This window comes from Biomphalaria glabrata, chromosome 11 (assembly GCF_947242115.1).
Source record: "Biomphalaria glabrata chromosome 11, xgBioGlab47.1, whole genome shotgun sequence".
Lineage (NCBI taxonomy): Eukaryota > Metazoa > Mollusca > Gastropoda > Planorbidae > Biomphalaria > Biomphalaria glabrata.
The window spans coordinates 28,427,299-28,452,743 of NC_074721.1; the positions used below are offsets into that span (position 1 = coordinate 28,427,299).

At 31.9% G+C, this 25,445-nt stretch overlaps 1 protein-coding gene across 6 annotated transcripts in view; it reads left to right on the forward strand.

The window, feature by feature from the left end:
* LOC106051110 (transient receptor potential cation channel subfamily M member 2-like) overlaps positions 1-25,445 on the forward strand; it is a 220,678-nt gene that overhangs the window by 117,582 nt on the left and 77,651 nt on the right. For all 6 annotated transcript variants that reach the window (XM_056003788.1, XM_056003786.1, XM_056003789.1 and 3 more), the window contains exons 21-27: positions 628-775; positions 1,368-1,528; positions 3,164-3,257; positions 5,629-5,672; positions 8,774-8,818; positions 20,438-20,484; positions 22,571-22,584. In XM_056003788.1, the coding sequence (XP_055859763.1) occupies positions 628-775; positions 1,368-1,528; positions 3,164-3,257; positions 5,629-5,672; positions 8,774-8,818; positions 20,438-20,484; positions 22,571-22,584 (553 nt within the window). The remainder of the gene's footprint in view (positions 1-627; positions 776-1,367; positions 1,529-3,163; positions 3,258-5,628; positions 5,673-8,773; positions 8,819-20,437; positions 20,485-22,570; positions 22,585-25,445) is intronic.

The window sequence follows — 25,445 nt, forward strand, 5'->3', positions numbered from 1 at the left end:
TTCTTCATTTTTAATTTTGTAACTCTCTTTCATTGCTTGTCTCGTTGCATCACTGCTCCTGATTTATATGCTGACGGGTTGGTGTATGATAGTTTTAAAAATAATCATCCCCTAGACATTAAACGCGCCCAACACACATCACATTTCCCCAACCTGTCACACTTGTCTCTTTTGTGATGGTAAAATCACAAAATCCTGACACAAAGGGTGATTCTTTATTTCGATGATCTTGTTAGCTTTTTTATAGATGTTTGTCTCAAACAACTGCCCAAATTGGGTTTGTTTTTTGCCAATGATTTTACCAGAAGCATTTAAGATTTTTTATTTTTTTTTTATTTTTATTTTTAATGCTCAGATTGCTATACCAGGCAGTGATATTGAAACTTAAAATATTGCAGATGTGAGCGTGATAAAACATAGCCAAGGCCTTTTCGCTAACATTAAACAAGGACAGTTTTCTTAATAATCTTAAACCTTTGCTGCCTTTTTTTGCTGATATAATCAGTATTGGCAGTAAAATTTAGTTTATTGTCTAGGATAGTACCAAGGTATTTAAAGGTTTGCACTATTTCAATAGTCTCTCCAGCTACAGAAACAATATATATATATATATAATTTTGCTTTCAGAATGTACTTTTAATGCATCAGTGTACTTGGACAATGAGCAGCTACGATGTCCTTCTGATGTGGGAAGATTCTACGTTCCAATAATTATGGGCATCTATGTCATTATAGTTAATATTCTTCTCTTCAATTTAATCATCGCACTGTTCAAGTTAGTAAATAGACACGTACACATATAAATAAATAAGTAATGGATTTGAAACATTGGATAAAAAAAGAGAAAGAGATCAAATTTTAAAGTACTCTCTTTCTCTGTTAATATATAATACTTTTAGAAATATTTATTTTGAAGTAGATAGAAACCTTATATAATTATACACTATTTTTCTTGCCCTTTTTTGTCGGGTCACCTTTAAAAGGGGATGTAGTGACCGGGGATAAAAGGATGGGAACCATATAGAACAGTAAAGTTACCCTTTCAGACCTTGTGGTCCATAGGGCAGATAATGTAAATGTCATTTGTTTTTATGGCTTAAGTTAACGAGGGTGCTATGTGGCCAGCACATTTTCCTCAACTAATGTCAGGTACCCATTAGACCTGGGAGGATTCAGTCTTCACTAGGATTCAAATCTCGCACCCTGGTTAGGAAGTCAAGCGCTTTACTGTTTAGTCACTTAGACGTGTTTCAAAAATACTAAGGACATTCCTTATTTACCAAAATCCTAAAATAAGACATATAAACGGTTTTAAGTTTGCTCATACATATTTCGTTCTATATTTTTTTATAATTTATTTTTATTAGCTCTGCAATAAAAACTAATGAGCAACAAACGGAAGAATTATGGCATCGTCTGTTTATGTCATTTACCTGTGAACATAGTATACTTTTGTTTATGATGCCGCCAATCACCTTGTTGTTTCGTCTGCTACCAGAAGATGAGAAAAACAGACATTACCCATTCAGTAGGTTCATGTTTAGTATTACTCTTTTTATTTTTTACTATTATACTCAATATATGTCTATTCCTTCGTTCGCTTTCGACACCATGTTACGTACCTTGTTCCCCTTCCTGTTTATTTGTTCACAAATCACCTCACAATACCTTGCCGTATCTTGCCATGAACTCAACAATCTCCGGCTAAATTTTAAATAGGTAGGTGTCCGGATCCTCTTTTTCATCGATTAGGGCTTGCCGGAGATGAGCTATTAGCATCTCCTTGCTAACACCAAGCTTCAGACGTCGGCAACGAAGAACCTGCTTAAGAATTTTAACTAGGAGTTGTCTAGTTGTTGTAAATATGCCATTGTGAACTAATTTTACACATTATAAGCCCACTTCTGACCCCAATGTACATACTAAAGGGAGGCAACTTAACGAGGCAACGATGTTTATTTACACGATGACATCACACATACGGAAGACAACGTCTTCCTTGAACACAGCATCTTAATATCGTTTCTAGATATGGGCGTAGATCGTGCACTAATAATGCGCACCTTTTGCACTATCTTGGGTGGTTGTCTGCATGGCCGGGTTATAATAATAAAATTCTTCTAAGGTCTAGCAGTTATCGTCACAACCATATAATGTACAGTGAGGTAGTAACGAAGTAAAGTTTCCCACTTAGACTTTTTGGTCTATAGGTCGAATGATGTAGAGGTCATTTGTTTCTGTGGCCTACGGTTAACGAGGGTGTCATGTGGCCAGCACAACGACCAACCGCCTTTCGTTTTTACTTTTCCCAAACTAATTTTAGGTACCCATGAGAGCTGGGTGGACAGTTAGGAGGATAGTAAAACTAAATTAACAATTGTTATAAATCTTAACGAAACGGATAAACAGAACAACCAGTACACAATAGCAGCTTTTTACTGCAAGGTTTAATTAATTATATATATATATATATATATATATGTGTGTGTGTGTGTGTGTGTGTAAACATATACAAGTAAATTCACCAGCTACTCTTTCATCTCAGAAAGCTAATAAGAAAATTTCACATAGACAAAACAATAATCAAACTTTTTTTACACAGCAACTATCAGCAGTCTAATCAACTTTGCCATCACCTGCTGTTATGGTAATACTTCAATGGCACAAAGACATAGACTTAATAGACTAATTACAAAAGCATCGTATATCACCCAAATACAGCTACCATCTCTTGAAGAGCTTTTTCAAGAAAGATGCATTTCCAAAACACTCACGATTCTTAAAGACAACCTGCACCCATTAAACCACTGTTACATAAGATCTGAAAAGAGTGGTCGTCTTCTTTCCATTAGGACTAAAATGTGTTAGTATTTCGAGAGTGAATGTTGTTCGAATTGTTTATCTATATTGTTTTTGTACAGTAGTTATGCTGAGGTTGTCAATTGTAGTCAAACTTAATTGCCATTTGATTGGATCAATGAAATTATCTTATCCTCCTATCTTATATATATATATATATATATATATATATATATATATATTACTGGTATAAATGGTATGGCAATTTCATTTAAATGATGCTTCTTAGGAATACGTGTTACATTTTAAACGCAAAGTCAAAATAATAAGTACTAAAGCATAACACATTTTGATTCTTTAACAGATTTCGAAGCAAAGTACCTTGATACAATGATCAAAATAGCCAGTATTGAACAACAACAAAGAGACATGTATCTTATAGAAGTTGAAGACATAAAGTGTGTATATCTTAATAATTTTTTTATAGTTGTTTTTTTAAATTAATTTCTGACAATTTTTTTTTATAAATAAATGAATGTAAAAAGGGAAAGAAATGTTTGTTTTGTTACCTACCTACTTAATTCTCTGTACCTATTGGGAGAAAGCAGAGGTACACAAACAAACCTCTCCAATGAAATATTTTTGCTTCGCAATGTAATGGACAATGGATATGTACTTGGTTCTCTTATAATTAATTGACTTAAATATGTTATTGTGCCTCATGTGGATCTTTCCTACAAGTACTTTATCAATTTTTACTAACTTCTCATGTTTCATACACCCGTGTTATCAATGTATTTATAACAATTTGTCTATTTCTTGTGTATTTTTGTTTCCTGTTGTGTGTTGTGAACTCATCTGTTCTAGTGTGTCAAAATGTCATGGTGTCCAGGTCAGCTTATATACTGTGTTATGTGAACTGTTTTGTCATTCTTGTTCAATAAAGCCTAGCTTCAAGACATGTCTTCCTGTAGTGTTTTATTAGGTCACTACAGTTATATATTCACAAAGATTTTAAGACTAAGACTAAGACTGCTTTATTGATCCGTACGGAAATTTGTTGTGATTACAAGGAATCTTTTCTCTTATAAAGACAACACAACAGAAAAATACACATAAATACAACAGACAGTTTTAAACTAGTTGATGTTTGTACTCATACACATGGTTTTCCAATACACACTTGTAAAAATGTATGTCCACACCTTTACTAAACATTACTATTTACCCCCTATTTAAAAAAGGAGAAAAATCTGACCCAGGAAACTACAGACCAGTATCACTTACCAGCATCACATGTAAAATCCTAGAACACATAATATGTAGCAACATCATAAACCACTTAGACAAATATAATGTCCTCACACCATACCAACATGGCTTTAGGAAATATAGATCATGTGAAACACAACTAATAGGACTAATTGATGATTTTTCTAAAGGTTTAGATAATAGTGAACAAATAGATGCTATCTTACTAGATTTTTCTAAGGCTTTTGACAAAGTTCACCACCATAGTTTGCTTAAAAAATTAAAATATTTCGGCATTAATGGTCCACTGCATCAGTGGATTAAAGACTTTCTGATAGGGAGAGAACATACTGTAATAATAAATGGCTCTAAATCAACACCGATAACAGTAAACTCAGGTGTACCTCAAGGAACAGTCTTGGGTCCACTACTATTTTTAATTTACATAAATGATTTACCAAATTGCATTAGTTCAGGAACAAAAGTCAGATTATTTGCAGACGATTGCATAATATATAGAACAATAAAAACAACACAAGACACAGATATTTTACAAAGAGAATTAGATGAATTACAGAAATGGGAATCAAATTGGAGCATGTCTTTCCACCCAGAAAAATGTCAGTTGTTAAGAGTAACAAAAAAACTTAAACAAATTAATTCCACTTATCTTATTCATGGCAAACCAGTAACACAGACTAAAAACGCAAAATACCTAGGTGTTATAATAAATGAAAAACTGTCATGGAATCCACATATTGATGAAACTACAAAAAAATCAAACAAAGCATTAGGATTTATTAAAAGAAATTTCTATAAATCAAATAAGAACATAAAACTAAAATGTTATTTAACCTTCGTTAGGCCAATAATAGAATATGCATCCTCCATTTGGGACCCCTCAACTCAAGAAAACATTAAGAAACTAGAACAGACACAAAATAGAGCAGTGCGATTCATAACAAACGAATATTCACATTTGACTAGAGTAACACCTTTAGTAAAATCACTAAATTTAGAAAGCCTTTAGGACAGAAGGCTCAAAAGTAAAGTAGCAATCATACATAAAACACTGAATAATAATCTTCAAATACAAAAACAAAATTTAATAAAATACTCTGAAAGACACAAAGATAAAGGCACATTCCTCGTCCCATATGCTAAGACAAATTTGTACAAATACTCCTTCTTCCCTAGTGCTATTAGAGCATGGAATGGGTTGCCTGAGCTAGCCAGGAAAACCAGTGACTTGGCAGAATTTAAGTCATTGGTTAATATGCATGACTAAATGCATGACGCGTAGGACGTAATCATCTTCTTTTTTGAAGTAACGTCTGTATTATATAAGAAGATAAGAAGATATTTATTCTCCAGAAACACAATCACGCCAAGCACTTACGCTTACATAAAATGCAATTTATTTATTCACATTCACATTTTAATATATATATATATATATATATATATATATATATATATATTTATATTTATATTTATATATATATTTATATATATTTATACCATTATATGGCTTTTGATTTTATTACATAGTAACAAAAATGTATCTTTTTTTCCTAGATGGAACACAGTTAATATTGCAACATCTATAGTCGGTTCACAAGGTATATTTTCTTTATTTTGTTTTCCACAATATACATTTTTATTGAGGTAAAATATATATTCTGCTAGCCATATGTTACCCACGGCCCGAGGGTCTTAATTTGCGTATATCACAGTCGATGTAGTCACTGAAAGTGTTTTGTAAATGATTAAACGAAATAATAATGTTATAAGTAAAGCAAATGCGAAATGCGTGAATGTAAAAATAGAATGAATTGAGATATCAAATTAGCTAATCAACCTAAATCCATTTTTTCCAATAAAAACATTCGTTTGTAGGCCTTTATATATTTGATTAAAGTATGAAATTTGAATCTAGATATTTCTAGTATAAGTATCATCTAATGGCTACATAGATGACAGAGATAGATGATTTCCCCAACTGGAGAATGATTGTGTACAGATCTATATTCTAGACCTAGATCTACTTATAAAATAAATAAGTTTTTGTTTGTTTTTGTTTCACTTATAAAAGTTATATGTAGACAAATAGAAATTGAAATAATTTCGGTATAATAGAGTAGATCTATAATTAGTAAAGATCTAGATCTAGTAAAGATCTCGCTGTCTTAATTACGTTTTGTAAATGAAAGTAGGTTTTAGATGTATTTCTAAAATGTGTATTCTTCATTAAAAGTATAGTCAAATGTATATATTTAAGAGAGTAAAATATTGAATTCTCAATGATTTAATCTAAAAATAACGCAAAATAGAGTTTATTCAATTTATTAGTCAAGAGTTAACATCTGTTTTTAATTTTATTTAGAGCCGAAAGTTCATGACCTCAATACGCGTTGCGTTGGTGAATACTGTAAACTGTAGGTGACAAAAAGCACTAAAAATATATTTAATAATCAAATCGAACACGCAACTGTAATTGTTTATATAACATTGTTAGTTTAATTTTATTTAGATCTAAATATAGAATGTAAACAAATTGAATGCCAAAGTAGTTTAGTCATAAATAACAAATTTTAGCCTATTATAGAAAAAGACTATACACTTTGTGTTGCCCTAGAAACCGCGGTATGACGAATTAAAAATGTTTGTGGACACGGCTTATGTATATTTGTAGCTACTTTATTAATATGTTTAAATGCGCATAAGTAAATTTGAAAAAAAAAAGTAAATTGAAAATAAAGACTTAAAATTAAACCTAATCGGTTGTTGTAGGGTAAAATAAATTAAAAACACAATGGAAATTGAATTGTTTTATGTAAGTAGTTTATTTGTTTAATAATATGCCTTTATAATGCGTTATATTATGACCTCTGACGTTAATTTCATTCTTATCACTCCGCGGGCGCGAGTTTGGGAAAAGGGTTTCAATGCGGCTAAAGCTATTCTCGCATTTAGAGCGAACAATTTTATGTAAAGAATGTTTTTTGAACTCAAATTTGAATGTTAATTTTCATTAAATAATAAAATGAATAGACACTAATTTGTATGCTCATGTGTAAAGTTACACAATTTTGTTTTCTTAAATTAGAGCTAATTTAGATCTAGTATCTCTGCGCATGCGTGACCTCTCCGTCTTTCATCATTTAAACTAAGCATGTAAACATGGCCTAGATCCATAAAATACTATAGCTGTAACTGAGTTGGTCTTTTTTTTTTATGAGGGTCTTAATTTTGTTTTAGGGCTACTATACATACACTACGGTCTAAGTTAGTACCCAAGGAACAATTCTGCCAGGTTTTATCAAGATTGGTCAAATGGTTTTGATTTCTATTCGTCATAAAGATACATACATACATACATACATACATACATACATACATACATACATACATACATACATACATACATACATACATACATACATACATACATACATACATACATACATACATACATACATACATACATACATACATACATACATACATACATATGCCTTACTTTCTACTTTATAAAGTAGATTAGCAGTACCAACCTGCTAAACCTGTAGAACATCTTCTTCTTTTATGTTTTGGTTTAGATTGCAATGATTTGGCCACATATAAACAATCAACCTAACAATGTAGCACTCTGGAACCCCCATTTGTTTATGTTTTTTTAACCGGCGCATTGTAATTTTTAGACATGGACCTTTGATTTGGAAAGACACGCTTTATAATAAACCCACAACTTATAAACGAAATAATATTTTGGTTCCGTTAAATTAATAGCATTTTTCACCTATCCTTCCGCCCCCTCCGGCAAAAAAAAAACACAAAATATTAGTCCTTCGTACACTTATCTTATCTTATAAAAATACAGACGTTAATTCATAAAAGAAGATGATTACGTCCTACGCGTTATGCATCTAGTCAAAAATGTTAACTAATGACTTAGATTCTGCAAAGTCATTGGTTTTCCTGGCTGACTCAGGTAACCAATTCCATGCTCTAATAGAACTATGGAAGTAGCGCATAGGTACAATTTGTCTTAGCATATGGAACGAGGAATGTGCATTTATCTTTGTGTCTTTCTGATTATTTTATTAGATTTTGTTTTTGTATTTGAAGTTTATGGATCAGTGTTTAATGTATAATAGCTACTTTACTTTAGAGTCTTTTGAGGTGTTACTCTAGTCAAATATGAATATTCATTTGTTAGGAATCTAACTGCTAAACGAAAGCGGTAAAGATTTAGGTATAATAAAAATAATTTGACTTTAGGAAAAAGAAAAAGTTTACATTAAACAAACAATTCGCTCTATCTTTTTTAATGCTTTATAACTAAATTGCGACATTTTGGAAAAATACCAAGAAGAAAATAGAAAGTAGTAGTACAAAGCTTTCGGTTTTTCACTATTAGCTTTCGTCAGGTATCGAATCTGTCTACGAAATTTCATGTAAATCAATACGGCTTGATCAATGTGTCAGTGAGTGGTATTTTACAATTATATAATATATTACTTTTTAACGATTCGATTTTACTATTAAAACAAACTTTAAAAAAAAAAAAGGGAAAGAAAAATGTAAAAATAAATGTATCATTTAACTATAGCTATTGCAATTCTTTGCATTAACTATGTGAAGTAAAAAGTAGGCCTATGTTTTGTATATGTTATTTCAGATAAAACTTAACAAACTTTGTCATTTATTTCTCTCTTAGACACCTACAACTATAACACGTATAATATTTTTCCCTCACAAGAAGGTAAGAACATTTATTTCTAGCAATTTAACCAACTGTTAAAAAAACTACAACATTAGGATATATGTAAACCAGGGGTGGGAAAATTACGGTCCGCGGGCCACATGCAGCCCGCTGGAGTGTTTTAATTAGATGTGCCCACACATTACGCTTATAAAAATGCAAATGCATTTAAATAAATAATTTTAAATATCTATAGATCTAAAAACATTGCAACTTTTGATTCTTATCACTTATCGTAAAGAGGCTAAAGAAACATTGTCTTTAAACGTCATTATATAAAGTTCAAATTAAAAGAAGATTATTCATTTATCAACATTTCGAAACATTCCTTTAAAGACAAACACAAGCCAGTATTATTCAATTATATGAAAAACTTTGTTGGAAGTGTTGGGTCGGCTTGTACAAGATGGCAAGTAAAACAACTAATGAATTCCATGCTTTGAATGTGAAAAACAGGCAATTTAATAAAATAAAGCATTGAATATTAAATATATTGTTGGGATTGATATTTCAATAACCTTTTTGGCAAAGGCCAGCCTTAGACAGACATACTGCTTATGGAAACCAATTGGTGAGGGCCTTGCACTACATACATGTTTTGTAGGTTTTAGAGAAAAAATGACGAAACGTATCATTAATGTTATTTTTGAAGTACAATATGTTTTTAATAAATTGAATAATTGTACTTTTGTCGCTTTTTTTTTTTAAATTTTATTTGAGGCCAACTCATTCACTTTGCCAAGACCTCCAATTAATTGCCTGCCATGACTGGCAGTTCCGAGAAGTACTTGAAGATTTGAAAACAAAACATTACGATGTTCGAATGCACAGTAGGATCCGATGGCCTAGAAGAATATGGAATCTTAAGGAAGAAATAGTTAGATTCATTGCAGGACATTGAATGTGACTTGGTTACCAATATATCCAATGAAGAGTTGAAGACAGACTTTATGTTTATCATTGGAGACATTGCAATGTTTTGTTTGCAAATGAAATAAATGTATGTGCTTCTTAAATCTTTTCAAACAAAGCTATTCCGTTTCTCCAGGCCAGCAAGTGAATACAGGTTTTGTCATTTTTTTTAGCTGGGCGGTAAAACTATTTCTAGTGAAATGTTAAAACAAACAAGGCTTATTTGGATTCCTTTATTGTGGAACTTGAATGTTAATTTTAAGACTTCAAGAACTGGGAACTAGTTTTCAATATCATCTGCTCACTATTTAATTCAAGAAGACACACATCCAAGCAAATTCTGATTTGAAAGAGAATTTAAAGTGATTTCTTCCACGGAAGTTTCATGAGTGCCAGAACCTGTATTCCGATACTTAAAAAAATTTGTTTCAAAATTATAAATTGCTAGAACAGGTCGATGCTTACTGACTGTAATTTGACTCCAGCCGCAAGAACAAACATCTAGTAAGCTAGTTCTACAGTTTTGGAACATTATGCACGGATGTAAACAAATTAATGCTTCACATGAAGTACAATTGTACATTTGTGGTGACATGTTGTGATTATGACAACATTTAAAAAATAATTCGTAAAATTAGTTAAAGAAATTGCTAACTCTTGTTGTAATTCCACCATTGGGAGGAAAAAATTTATGCTAATGGCAGTCCCCAAATTTTTTAATGCGCTCTCGATAGAAAAAGGTGCCCACTCCTAATGTAAACAATAGTTTATATGTCACTTCTTCAATATAAAAATCAGGGCTGGGTTCCCGATTGTACATGGCTGTGCACCTGCTTAGGAACTCACCCTTTTTTTGTGGGGACGCAACATTTTAAAAATATATTATAAAGAAATAAGTATAATAAATTAATATATACAAATTAGTATGATAAATTTAAAAAAAAACTTATTTTTTCTTCAATCCTGAGACATGTTTTTTTTAAATTTAATACTAGTATTGAATGGATTTTTTGGAACTAGCTGAGCGTAACGAAAACGAAAATCCTCCCAAGGTTCCTCAATTACTAGATTCCTTAATGTATAAAATTAAATTTTTATCTCCTTTTTCTTGGCATTTATCTCTTTATATATCTCTATCTCTCTTTCAATCAATCAATCTCCCTTTCTATCTATCTATCTATCTATCTATCTATCTATCTATCTATCTATCTATCTATCTATCTATCTATCTATCTATCTATCTATCTATCTATCTATCTATCTATCTATCTATCTATCTATCTATCTATCTATCTATATATATATATATATATATATATATTTATTATACTATATATATATATATGTATATATATAGATAGATAGATAGATAGATAGATAGATAGATAGATACAGGGCTACCGCGAGGGTTGTGGCTGACTGCGTGCGAAATTTTAAAATGCCGCCCCCTCACCCATTAAGACTGAGTTTTAGACAGGCCATTGTACCAAAATGTACTCTTTGATTTAAAACCATGTTTAGAGACCAATCGTTTTTTGTTTTCCTTTTATAATCGCACTGTTGTTGTATCCTTCATGTCCTCTTAGATGTTTTTTTTTTCCCAATTTTAACTTTGCATTTTTGTGTACTACAAAGTTATAAAGCCCTTCTCCAGTTCATGTATTTCTACATAAGGTGTCTAAGAAACAGAAGCAATATTAATAGAGATTAGTTCGGTATAAGACATATCTGGTGTAAATCTAATCTAAATTTTTTGTGTAAAAATATTTGTGTGCTTAAAAAATTTCAAGGATTTCATTTTCTATTTCACTCAAATTTTGAAATCGTCTTTATTAATTGAAAAAATAATCTTTTTGTATTGGTGTTAAACTTTTCATGGATCTAAAAGCGAAACGTTGCCGATAAAACTTCGTTCTATAAAAGATTATTTAGGTTTCTTTTCAAATCATCTGACTTACGCGGATTTATAGGTGCCTACAACTTTATCCAACACACCACCAGGACAAAATGAAGCCACTCAGCGCTGATTTTTTTTTATTCAATTAATACAAATTAAATAATCCAAGTACAAGTCACTTATACAATGATTTGAAATAAAACACAATAAGGCAATGCTTCTAAAAAATTTCGGTGTGCTGACACCCTACATGACAAAATTTTCGTTGGAGCCCTGCCTAGAAGCTGGGGATCTATAGGAGCGTTGTGGGCTCCCACAGTGAGGTCGTAAGTTTTTGTTTTAAGAAAGTAATGAAAAAAAAAAGAAACATTCATAATAAAAACACAATTTTTAGGTTTTTTTTTTTTATTTATATTAATTTAACACTATTAACACTAATTGAAATTTACATAGCGAAATATCACAAAACGAGTCAGTTGCTATTTTTCGGAAATGGACCAATAGTATTACCTATATAATTTTAAAGTTTTGTAAAACGTTCTTTAAGTCTACATTTAACAAGGCCCAATTAGAAGATGAAGCGACATCTCTTACTTAAAATATTTTAATTTTTAAAACATTTGAAATTATGTAATTTTAATAATATTCAGACATGGATTAATGACTACAATGAAAATAGACATTGTTTTTGCCCCAATGGGGCGTTTTCGAGATTTTGGGGGGCGTTACGAGCCAAAGGGGCGGTAGGGGGTGCTGGGCACAATAGGGGGCGGTAAGTGGGCGCTGGGAATAAAGGGGGAAAGAAGAAACTAATGGTGCACTGAAAAACAAAACAAATAAAATAAAATCTTCAACATTAAAGCTGGCAAACTGCATGTAGACAAGTTCTAGTTGGCCTGCTTCTAATTGAAGAACAAAAACAACGTTTGAAATGGAGTTCGGGAATCCCATTTTCTATTTTTAAATTCTTACTCTTTTGCTGTAACTGTAGAGTATAGTGTTCTTAGCTCTTTTGCGCATAAACGTTTATGATTTAATAAACAAACTAGGTGATAAGCTATTTAGGTTATTGTTATTTTATCTACATATGCAAATAGATTGATGTGTAAATATTAATTGAAAAAAAAACATTAAAGCAAACATTCAAATGGAAAAATTTTACCTTTTTTTTTAAAACAAAAATATTGCCAAAGTGAGGCAAAGTGTTGATACGAAAACTCACTAGTATATAATGAAATATTTCTAAGAGTTTTAGTTAATTTCCACCAGGTAAAAATTATTCCATGTTCAACTTTGAATACCGGCATTTTCAGATGAAGTTATGTAACCAAGTCGGCTTCACGAACATATAGCAATTTTCAAAAATAATTCTAAAATATTGCTGAACAATTATAAAAGTCTACTATTAAAACAATATTAAAAACCAAAAAACGGCAAAACAGGATTTGTTTTAGTGGCCTCTAAGAAAAATGCATAGCTTTATTTTTTAAATCTTATGATATTGTTTGAAAATTGATTAATGCTAATTAAAAAAAAAAAAACATATGTTACACAAAAGACTTTTTTCTGTTAGTGATGAAATAATATTTTAAAATTGTGTAGTTATGTAGCTTATAACGACATGTAGGGAACCATCAGTGGTTGTACAGTAGCTTCATAAGTAATGTAGAATAAAGAACAGATCTATTCATTTTATTCACCTTGTGAGTTATGATACACAGGCAACATCTAAATAAAAATTTCATTTCTATTGGAACCTAATTATAAAAATTGTAAATAAAATACACAAATAAAATAAAAATTGATTTTGTGGTGAATTCAGCAATAATAATGTTTATATTAAAAATTAAAATAAATCTACAATTAAACCTGAAACCAGTGGGCCCTAATATTCCAAAATTGTTAGGATATGAAAGAAATTCATGACAATCAGATTAATTTTTTTGTGTAGTCACATCAAATTATTTGACATAAGTTTTGTATAATGATAATATTTCCAATGCCTTCGATTCCGAAGATTGCGGCTGAGTGCAGTGTTTCACATAACTACGCAAACCCAAACACATATATATCTATATCTATCTCTATGTATATGTGAATAGAAAAAGCAGCATTCCTCAACCTTCGGCGAAAAACAAAACAACTGGGGCAGTGCTATAAGGTTCCCTAGTGGGGTTCGGGGCGAAGTCCCGACGACAAAAGCGTTTTCTTGCTTTTTTCACTGCTGAAACGCATTCTCCTGACAAGTACAGGTCATTATTCATCAGTGGAGTTCGTGGTGAAGCCCCGACGCCAAAAGCGTTTTTTTTGCATTCTTTACTGCAGAAACGCATTCTCATGACAAGTACAGCTAATTATTTATCAATGGAGTTCGGTTCGCCCGACACCAAATGCGTTTTCTTGCATTCTTCACTGCAGAAACTCATTTTTCGGACAAGTACAGATAATTATTTATCATGTAGTTCAGGGCGAAGCCCCGACGACAAAAGCTTTTTTTGTGCATTCTTCAATGCAGAAACGCATTCTCCTGACCTAAAGCTCATTATTCATACTATTAAAAAAGGACCTTTTGAATAATGTTGTACTTGAAAAATATTCTTATATGAATTTATAGGCCCTAAATACATTGCAAATAAAACCGATTTGTTCCTTGAAAAGATAAGATACCCCACATATTTAAAAAAAAATATTCGATAAATAGTATAAATTGTGAGTTATAGTCCCAAATTTATTCAACTAGAAAAATATCAGATTAAGTAAATTTTGCGAAAAGGCGACTATGAAAATATTATTTGAGTTTAGAACTCATCTCAATCATGGCTCTTATACTGAAAAATTTCGTTTGAATTCTAACTTTTCCAATGCAAAGTTTTTTTAAAAATAATTATGATAAATTCATGTGAAATTAGATAAACTTTGTCTGTAAATGAGAGGGGCGATAGAGTGAAAACGATTAATCCTCGCTCCTTTAATAATTTCTGCTAAAGATTGCATTTAGCATTAAAGAATTGGGGTTTGGCGACTCGATATAAGAATTTAATTTATAGTATATATAAATTATATTAGTGACAGATTTTTTAAATTTTGTAATTTCTTAACTATAATACAAAAACAAAAAGTATTGATTTGTCCGATGGGGGAAATACGATTGCATGTATCGCCCCTACCACCTGGTACAACCCTTCTTCATTTAAATTTATTAATGATTCAATTTGAGATTAGAGTGTGGTACGACATAATATACAATGGGTCACATATCAATACGTAGTTTATATTATATATATATATATATTTAACTAATTTTGTTCACAAACTATGATTCTCCACAAAAATAGGACCACCCCCCACTCAGAGGGCTAGAGTAGGGAGGGCAGTATATGCAATCGCCCTCCCCCCAACCCCACCGAATCGGCCAAAATACCAGAAAGGGAGCGACATAATATAAAATTTATATATTAATTCAACTAATTTAGTTCACAAACTATGATTTCTCCATAAAAACGGACCGCCCCCCTTGCTCAAAGGGTTTAGGTGGGAAGGGCAGTAGAGGTATTCGCCCCCCCCCCTATCAATCGGCAAACAGGGAACGACATAATATAAAGATCGGTTAAAATATCAATAACAAGTTTTAGTCATATGGATATTTAATTGATTCTGTTAGCAAGTTGTGATTTCTACAAATAAATTGGACCGCCCCCCCCCACTCGAAAGTGTATGGTGGGGCGGCAATGATATTATCGTGCACTCCCGACCCCACCTAATCGGCCAACATCTGATGCAAGATTATAAATACTAATGTTTCTCTATATCTGTAAGGCAAACTTCTTGATGGTTGAGATTGTAATAACAGCACATTAGTATTGGGATGTATTAATATTTTTATATTAATATTTTTTTAATTGTTAATATACTTTGAAGCAGTTACTTTTGGTTAATAATTTAGGAATTGTAGAAGAAATTTCAAACCTCATATCACAACTCTAGTTCATGCAACCTTATCAGTGTAACTTTGCTACAGAAAGATAATGAAATTGATGACAAATATATGTGAGTGATGTCTATATGGTACAATTCAGTAGCCAGCTTATATCCTACATTTTCATGCAAACCTCTTTGTTTAGACAGTCAATATGTCAAAAATTAAGTGTTTGAATAGTTGAGCTTTATTTAAAATAAATTACTGGTCATATAAAAGATATAAAAAAGCCTTGTTTAAACATTTTTCTGCACACAAAGAGAGTTCTGATTTTCAGTTTATCAAATCAGCTTATAGAGTTTAAAGATTCAATAATAATAAATAAAAAAGCATTGAGTTGAATGGCTTTGTAGATCATTTTGTCTAGAAATCTAAGTAAAGCTATGGACTGTATGTTTTTTAGCGGCCCCCGTAAGGGGAAAAAGCCGCTATTAGGCTTGTGCAAAATGTCCGTCTGTCCGTCTGTCCGTCTGTCCGTCTGTCACACTCAGATCTCGAAAACTAGAAGAGATATGAAAAATATTATTTCATCATTAAATCCGGCTTGAAAAGTTTAGGTGCAACGGCTACTTTTGGTTTTCTAAAAGAAACCGTTTAATTTATAAAATTAATTATGCAAGCGATTTTTTCATAAAAATACACCAATTCTAAAACAATTACGTAAATGTAAGGGAGGCAATGTTACAATATGCTAACAAAGATGGACAATTTTTGTGTATTTTCAGTATCACTAAGTCAAATATATTTTTAAAATGTACAGGAAATGTTTACAACAAATACAAATAATAGTTAAAGACGTTTTTTCTGGTCAACTAGCTGCTAAAATTAAAAGAAAACATTTCTGTTTGTTTATAAAGGCTAATAATGCACTTTGTATGTAAATAACACTCACATTTTTTTAAATGGACTTTTTATGCAGCGATTTTCGTGCAGTAGCGTAACGTCGCAACATGATCAGGTGCTAAACCAATTCCTTAAACTTTTTTTAAAAATCAGATTTTATTTATTTTTTGTTTAGTGCCCCCATCCGAATAAAAGAAGCTTATTTTTGTGCGTTTTGTCTGTTGGTCGGTCTGTCCGTCACGATTAGATTTAAAAAACTAGAACTCTAAAAGCTATTGAAAATCTGATTTACCCTTTAATGTTCCTCCCATAACATCTCAATAGTTTTAAGTATCTAAAATTGATTGTTCCGGATTTTTTTGTGCAAAACTAATCAACGCCAACAAATGTTTGTTTGCTCTTCTAACTTATATTACATTCAATTTCCATGCTTAAACGTTGCAAAAACACATTATCAATAATATGTTGTTCCGTTTTTTATGTAAATAGCATATTAATGCTAAATCATAATCTCTATACTGACTTAAATTTCATTAAGTGTAAAAATGTTCCGGATATTGTTTTATAAAACATGAATTATGCCTAATGATTGTTTGAAATTGCATAAGGCTTTTAAAAAAAGTAATTTACTAGAATTGATTACTGAAAATTACTTTTTAGACATTTAATTTTCTTGTAAAACATAACATAGAAGTTTTGTAATCGATAAAGAAAGTTCCGGATTTTGTTTCTTACAAATCGTCGCCAGAAATTTCCGAATTTATTTAAAAATCTACTAACGCCAAATAATTGTTTGAACTCCCTCTTCTAATTAATAAACAAATAATCTTCTCATTTACGAAATAATGTTTTTACGGATTTTTATGAAAAATATTTTAACTCACTACTCTCTTACAGTACATTTAACTTTCTACCTAAAACATTACAAAATCTAATTATCGTTAATATTAAGTTCCGATTTTTAAGGAAAACAGAATCCAAACACCAAAGTAAGGTATGAAAATCTCTCTGCGTGGCTGTAGTACATCTAATTTTTATACAAGACAATCCAAAAAATTTAATTAACGGTATTACATTTATTTGAAATTCTCTTTTTCTTTTACTATTTATACAAACATACGGAACAATCTATTATATAAACTTTTCAATTGTGTTCATACTTAAAAATTATTGCGATGTTTTGAAACGTAAAATAAAGGTTAATCAATTTTTAATAACTTTTAGTTGTTTTTTTATATCAAGATAACGGACAGACCGACTGACAGACAAAACGCAAAAACAATGTGGCTTTGATCCTTTTTAAATAATATCTATTAGAACTCAGTGCACCAATGTCTATGAACTCTCGTTAAATATCTCGTGTAAATAAAGACATTTTTTTTTATGGTACCGGTACTAGCCTATTGTGAGGTAATGGAATTTTTTTTCTTTGACGTCATATGAATGGACTCTTTAAATGTAATGTTAAAAGAACGCACTCGGTGCACCAATGTCTATTAACCCTCGAAAAAATTGCTTGTATTAATGAAAACATATTTTAGTCTATATAAGCCGTGTGACGTAGTGTTTTTTTTTCCTTTGACGTCACATGGAATGAATTCTTTAAATGAAATGCTAAAAGAACGCACTCGGTGCACCAATGTCTATGAACACTCGAGAAATGGATCGTGTTGATAAAGGTGATTTTTAGTCTAGCTAGGCCTTGTGACGTAGTGTTTTTTTTTTCCTTTGACGTCATATGGAATGAATTCTTTAAATGAAATGCTAAAAGAACGCACTCGGTGCACCAATGTCTATGAACACTCGATAAAAGGCTCGTAATGATGAAGGCGATTTTTATTCTAGCTATTCCGTTTGACGTAGTGTTTTTTTTTCAAATGAAATGAAAAAAGAACTCGGTATAGTAATGTTTATTAAGCCTCGTTATGTGACTCGCGTTTAAAAAAGGAATGATATCTTGATTTAGATCTAATCTAGATTTTTTAAACTAGATCTAGATTTTTATTACAGTATATCTAGATCTGGATTTATATTCTAATTAAAATTATTTTAGAGTCTAGATCTAGAATTTCTAGATCTAGTTTAGACTAAAATAGACTAGATTAAGATGTAGAATTTCAATTTCTAAACTTAAAGTGTAAAAAAAAAGTGTAGATTTTCATTTCCAAACGTTTTGATCAATATTGTAATGTTTTAATATACTAAAACTAATCTACTATTTTTTTATTAAATTTAAATTTAAATTTACGGCAAATGAATCTTTGAAACATTATTACTTTTGACCATCGGATGGCTGCCTGGTCGTGCGGTTTGCGCGCTGGACTGTCGTTCAGATTTATGGATGGCCCAATGTTCAAACCCTGCCCGCTCCCATCCCCCGTAGTCCTTCGGGACGTTTGGACTAGGAAGTAATTATCTTCAACTCTGAAGGAACATCCGAAACGTGTAAAACATTTTACATCAAAATTAAATCACCTCTTGAATATTATTTGCGAGTATGCAGATCCGACAGGGATCCGACTTCGACGGGGGCCGCCTCTGAGTTTGTGTAACACAAACTCTCTTTGTAATCTTGTTTTTTACTATTATTAGTTCGCAACACACTTAAATTATGGTTTTTATATAGCGCTACTTTCATCTTTATAGCATGCTCAGAGCTCTTTAGTCCAAACTCAGTTGTGGAGGGGGATAACTAGGAGAAGGTTTTTCCGTGCTGCCTTTAGGCGCTCAGTAAACACAACTCTGCCCGAGTCGGGAGTGGAACCTCGAACCCCTTTCATAGGTAGCCAAGGCAAGCCAAGTTTAAGCATTTAGCCTCTCAAGTACGCTTCCTACAAACAGAAGTTTATATTAATATGTATATGCTATTCATTATAATTTTGGAAGAGGGGAAGACTTATCTAAGCTTTCTAAAGTATGGAGATTAACTTGTTTATATTTGGTATACTAGTGTCATATTTTAGCTCAATTAAGTTTAATTTATTTTAGAGTTTTAGTAAACCATTGCATTATATTTATATGTACAGCAAAATATTGAAATAAAATATTATTTATGGTAATTTATTCTTACAGATCTATAAATTCCCAGCAATTTGACATATATTACATGCATGTTTTTAAATATTTAAGCTATTTGAACAAATCTGGTATCCTTAGTCTAAGAGTCGCGAGTTCTATCTAAATAAATAAAAAAATAATAATCTTCGTGACCATTTTGATAAATCGGTTTACCCCTTTACCTTTTTTACCTTTACCTATCCCTTAGTCTGCTGGACCGTTGGGGCACCAAGCAAGATCTGTCGACAGTCCTTCTCCATTCCTCCCTTTCTTTTGCCTTGTTTAGAACCTCTCTCAATGGCAGGCCTGTCCATTCTTTTATGTTGTCCTCCCATCGCTTTTTCTGTCTGCCAGAAGAGAAGAGAAGAAGAAGAAGAAGAAATCGGTTTAGTGTCCCTATATACTAAAACTATCTATCTATGTATCTATCTATGTATCTATATATATATATATATATATATATATATATATATATATATATATATATATATATATATATATATATATATATATATATATAATAGAACTGTAGAATTTAGATATAATTTTGATGCTATAAGGACTATTAGCATGTTTTTGTTTTTATTGCGGTAGACCTTAAGCGGTCTAAAAGGAAGAAAAAAATGACCTTCGGCATATTACAGTTGAGTTGAATTTGGTAAAATGTTTAAATCACCTCTAAATCCTAGAGGTGTTACCCTAGTAGTGCAAGTAAAGGTCCGCATGTACTTATATAATATAAAATTTATTTAGGTATCATTTATTTATTTTAATTTACTTACTGTCAAATGATTCTCCCCATTTTACATTGAACATTTTTCTGTCTCATAGTTTATTAACATCACATTTCAACACAATTATGCATTCATAAAAATGTTTCGATTAGTTCCTATGACTACGATGTTTATTTTAAGTTTAATTGACTATTCAACAGAAATGTTAAAACTTGTACAGAACGAAGTAACAGAGAATAAAAAGAAGGTATTTTTTTTTTTTTTTTTTTTTTTGCTTTTATGAAAAAATCTAAATGAGCTTATAGAGACAGTGTCTCAGACAGACAACATGCTATACCACTTTTAAGAAGAACATTAAGACCTACTTGTTTAAAACTTTTTTAGATTAGTTTTTTATTGCCATTGTCGTGTTTGTGTTTGTAATGTTATTACAGCGCCTTGAGCCTACATTTTGTTTGTTAACAGCGCTTTATAAATAAAATTATTATTAAAAATTATTATTATTATATTATATTACGAGAAAGAAAAATCTATTTATATCATTTTAAGTATTAAATAACATGCGCGATATAATTTTTATATCATATTTACATATTTTTATACCTCTGCTTCTCTGCTTATGGTGAGCACGAGCGCACTAATCAACCCTCGTGATGGACAGATGTATTGACGATTAAGGGACAGGGATTTCCGGCTATGTTCTAGAGACATCGACAGCACTTTGTCTTTATCCCGCATTTGTTATTAACTGGTTATACTTATGTATAATTGTCTATCTAATTGTTTAAAGTGCTTGACATAGATTTACAATATTTCGTGTCAGATATGTTATTTTTAACGCTCAGGAGGCTAGAGGCTAGCTCCAAGCTAGAGAGCTGATGATTAGCCGCATCAAGGAGACACTCAGAGATTGTTCCCCGCAATAGAGGTATAACAGTGTCTGGACAGCTGCATATTTAATGTGGATGACTCAATGAATGGTAAAGTTAAGTCAATGAAAGCGAACATGAATAATATATAAGTCGATAAAGAAGAAGTAAACTGTAAGAAAGATACAATGAAGGACGAGATCAAAAATGAAGAAGGGAACTATTGAGCTTTATAAAATAGTTTGAGTCTGAAAGGAAAAATGATGCATACGATTTGTAGGCAACACTAAGAAAAAAAGTAACTAAGCTGAGATCCCAGACGACATGGCTGGGGATTATAATGTGACCTGTGGGACTATAACGACATGGCTGAGGATTATTATGTGTTTTGTGGGACTATATTAACATGACTAAGGATTATTATGTGTTATGTGGGACTACATGGCTGAGGATTATTATGTTTTTTGGGACTATGACGAAATGGCTGACGATTATTATGTTTTGTGGGACTATAACGACATGGCTGAGGATTATTATGTTTTGTGGGACTATAACGACATGGCTGAGGATTAATATGTTTTGTGGGACTAGGACTCCTTTACGTGACGTACATCAAGAAGGTCTGTTGTAGAGGCGTGTTGGACCAACTGCTCTGATGAGAAAACAAAGGTACCTTATAAAAGTGATAACTGTCATGAAAAAAAGCAAGCAATGATCACAACATCGTCTCAATAGCATTTTGACCTATCAGATAAAGAAAAAAAAGGCACTTGCAGATAACAGTGTGGAAGACTTCGTGGGAGAAAGCTTTTTTACGTATGTTGCTCCTATTGTTCAACGTTCAAAGTGCACTGACTAACCTCCACGTGCAACTCTATCCAACCACATCGCATGCAACAAAAACTGTCTGCATTTAACGTTAGCAAAAAAATTACAAGCTTGAATTCTGATTACAGAATTGTTCTGATGACAAAAGAAAGTGTCGCCATTACTTCTTTATGTTAGTAGTTTATATGGATGGTCATCCTCCAACCTTCTGTATCTCTAAATAGCTTTTAATGCTGCTCTGTTGCGCTTTACTTTAAGAAGTTCAATATTTAAGTCTATTTCATAGGCTGCTGTGGGAATAGTTCTCATACCTCCATTGATCAGACGCAAGACTTGATTTTGGACTGTGTCCAAAGCTGACTGTTAGTTTTTGTTGGCGGCTACTTGTATGGAGAGATAGTTATCCATGACAGTTCTGACGTATCCATTGTATAACTGTTTTAAGTTTTTCTTTTCAGTTCCCCAGGATGTTCCTTCTTGGTGTTTTATTATGTTTAATCTTTGTGATGCCTTTTCTTTTAAATCTGCCATAAAGTATTTTAGAGACAGTCTTTAATCTAATTTTACATCAAGATATATATAATATAACGTAAATAAGCTTTAATATTTCACCTGTTAAATAACTTTTTTTTTCAGATATTAAAAGAAGTGTAAGTACGGTAATATCTATAACAACGTTAAATAGCATCGCAGTAATTTTATTGTGCTATTTCTTTTGGTGATTAATTAATTAAACTCTTGGCTTACAAACCTAGGGTCATGGGTTTGAATCTTGCTGAAGGCTGGGAAATTTATTTTTCGGGATTTTAAGACACTTTGCTCTTTGATCGCTAGCCAAAAAAAAAAAAGATATCCTTAACATTATTTGCACCACTTATTGCAAGGTCTGAAAAGGAACTTTACTTTTATATCTAAAAATATACACACTCAGAATGTTTAGACGTTGTGACAGAAGTCCAGCTTAAACAGATTTTCCCTAAACGCGACCAAGCATTTATTTATTTCTATTAAAGAAAATATTTTTTTCTGTCCAAATTTTAATTGAATGCTAAATTATAACGTCTCTTCTAAAAATAAGCTGAAATATCGCAACGTTTTTATATCTCCTTTGGGCATACTCAACTAAGCAAAAGTAACCGCCCCTTTGAAATAAATTAAAATGAAACAATTTTAGACACCTTTCTGTATTATCTCAACTTCCCTGTATGAACCATTAACACAAGATGAGGTGACGAAACGTGACACTTGCTACTCCAAAGTTAAGCGTTAAAATCTCCCAGTCTCTCAACATTCCCTGCCCAGCTCAGACAGAGTAGACTGTTGCAGGTACATAAAAAATCCACTTTCATGGGCTCCCGATAACATACACAACGTTGCTTTTTCTTGGTCTCGACTATGTCTTTAATGCCATCTTCCCTTTAATCAATTTTCCCTGAGTGGTTAAGCGCTTGGCATCCGAAGCCTGGGATCCTGGACTCAGATCTCAGAAAAGACAGGAAATTTAAATTTTAGGATTAAAAGAAATCGAATGGGTTCTTGACTTTAGTTTGGAAAAGTAAAGAAGGTTGGCCGTTGAACTGGCCCATGGCACCCTGCTCGTTAACTCTTGGCAATAGAAACAGATGACAAGATCTAAAAAGAACTTTTCTTTTTCTTTCTTTTTTCAATTTCATTTATTGACATAGAAAATACATTAACCAATAAAATAAAATAAATAATTAGTACATTTATTACTGATTATCATTTTCCTTAACATAAGCAGGGAAAATTAATCTTGTAGTATTAACAGATTCGACTGAAATTGTATGGTTTCGTCTAATTTAATAATTGATCACGTTATTTCTCCCACACCCATTCTGCGATACACTTGTAACGTTAAAAAATATTTACTGTACCTAAAAAAATAAAAAAAAAGAATATTTTGTTACTGGTAATAAATTTATGTTTTATATTGCTCATATAAAATAAAGGAAACAACTTCTACATTATTGAAGTATACATTTAACTGGGGAGTTATCCTCTTTATTTTTGCTTTATTCAAAAGAAAGGTAAGTTACAACTCTGTCAAAACTATCGCACCATCAGCCTCATAAGCCACCCCAGCAAAGTACTGTTAATAATCATATTAAACCGGTTAAAATCGATAGCAGACACCATCGTACTATATGAACAAGCGTGTTTTAGACAAGGTCGCAGCACAACAGAACAAATCCTAAGCCTCAGAATACTCTGTGAAATATATCTCCAGCACTAAAAGAATCTTTTGCATGTATTTATTGATTTCAAAAAAGCTTCAATCGAGTATGGCACGGGGCACTCTGGGCGACAATGGAAAAGTACAACATTAATAAAAACATAATCATAGTTATCCAGAACCTCTACAAGGATGCCACCAGTGCGGTGTACTTCAACAATAATATTGAGGACTGGTTTAAAACCACAGCTGGATTAAGACAAGGCTGCCTACTTTCACCAAAAGTTGAATGGGAGGACAACAATAAACAGAATGGACCAGCCTACTATTGAATGAGGTTTTAAACAAGACAAAAGACAAGGAGGAATGGAGAAAGACAGTCGACAGGTCGTGCTTGGTGCCCCAACGGTTCAACAGACTAAGAGATAGGTAAAGGTAAAGGTACATTTTCTTGTTTTGGTTTTGTATACATTTTGTTGAAGATTTGAATGATACCATAGACATGTCGGCAAAAGTTCATTTTAGAGAAATAAAAGTCATTATTTTAGGGCAACTCGCGTCTGGCTCAAGAAATACTAGGTCGCTCCCAACTCCGTTACATGGATGTAATAAAACGGAATCTCAAATCTGTAAAAAAAACACATGATTCTGACCATTGGGAAGGCATAGCCATATAACGCAATAGATGAAGAGAGATAGTAACGAAGAAAGCTAAGGTCAGCAAAAAACAAGGTCCTCAGATTTGGAGTCCATCGAGAATCACTTTGGAAAATTATTTGAGAATACTGCATCCCCAAAAAAGTCATCCAGATCCTACGACACCTATACAGTCAGTTTAGTTGCTGCAGTAAAACATGGCGGCATTGGAGAACAGAAGCAGCTCCCATTCATTTTTATTGCTATAACCCACAATGTAGAAATAGCAGTTTGTCCACAGTCTTCAACCTCTTCATATGTTTCAAACTGCTTTAATTTCAGTAGCTCCAATTGTTTGGCTTTATCTATCTCTTTGCTTGATTTAATCATTGATAAACATACATTGTTTCTATTGCCACCCCTTGAATATTTTTACTCAATTCTTTTAAGGTCTACACTTTTTATTTCTTTGTCCACATTATTTTCTATGTTATACTAATATTTATAATTTGCTGTGACTTTGCCTGCTCTTCTAATAATGCTAGCTTTTGTCCATTGTTCTGATTTGTCCATTCTTTATTCTATTTGTTCATTTGGTTTCAAACAAGTTACAGAATGAATGTCTGTCCTTGTGTTACTTTCATCTCTAATAAGTTCACGATCTCCATCAAATATTTCGCT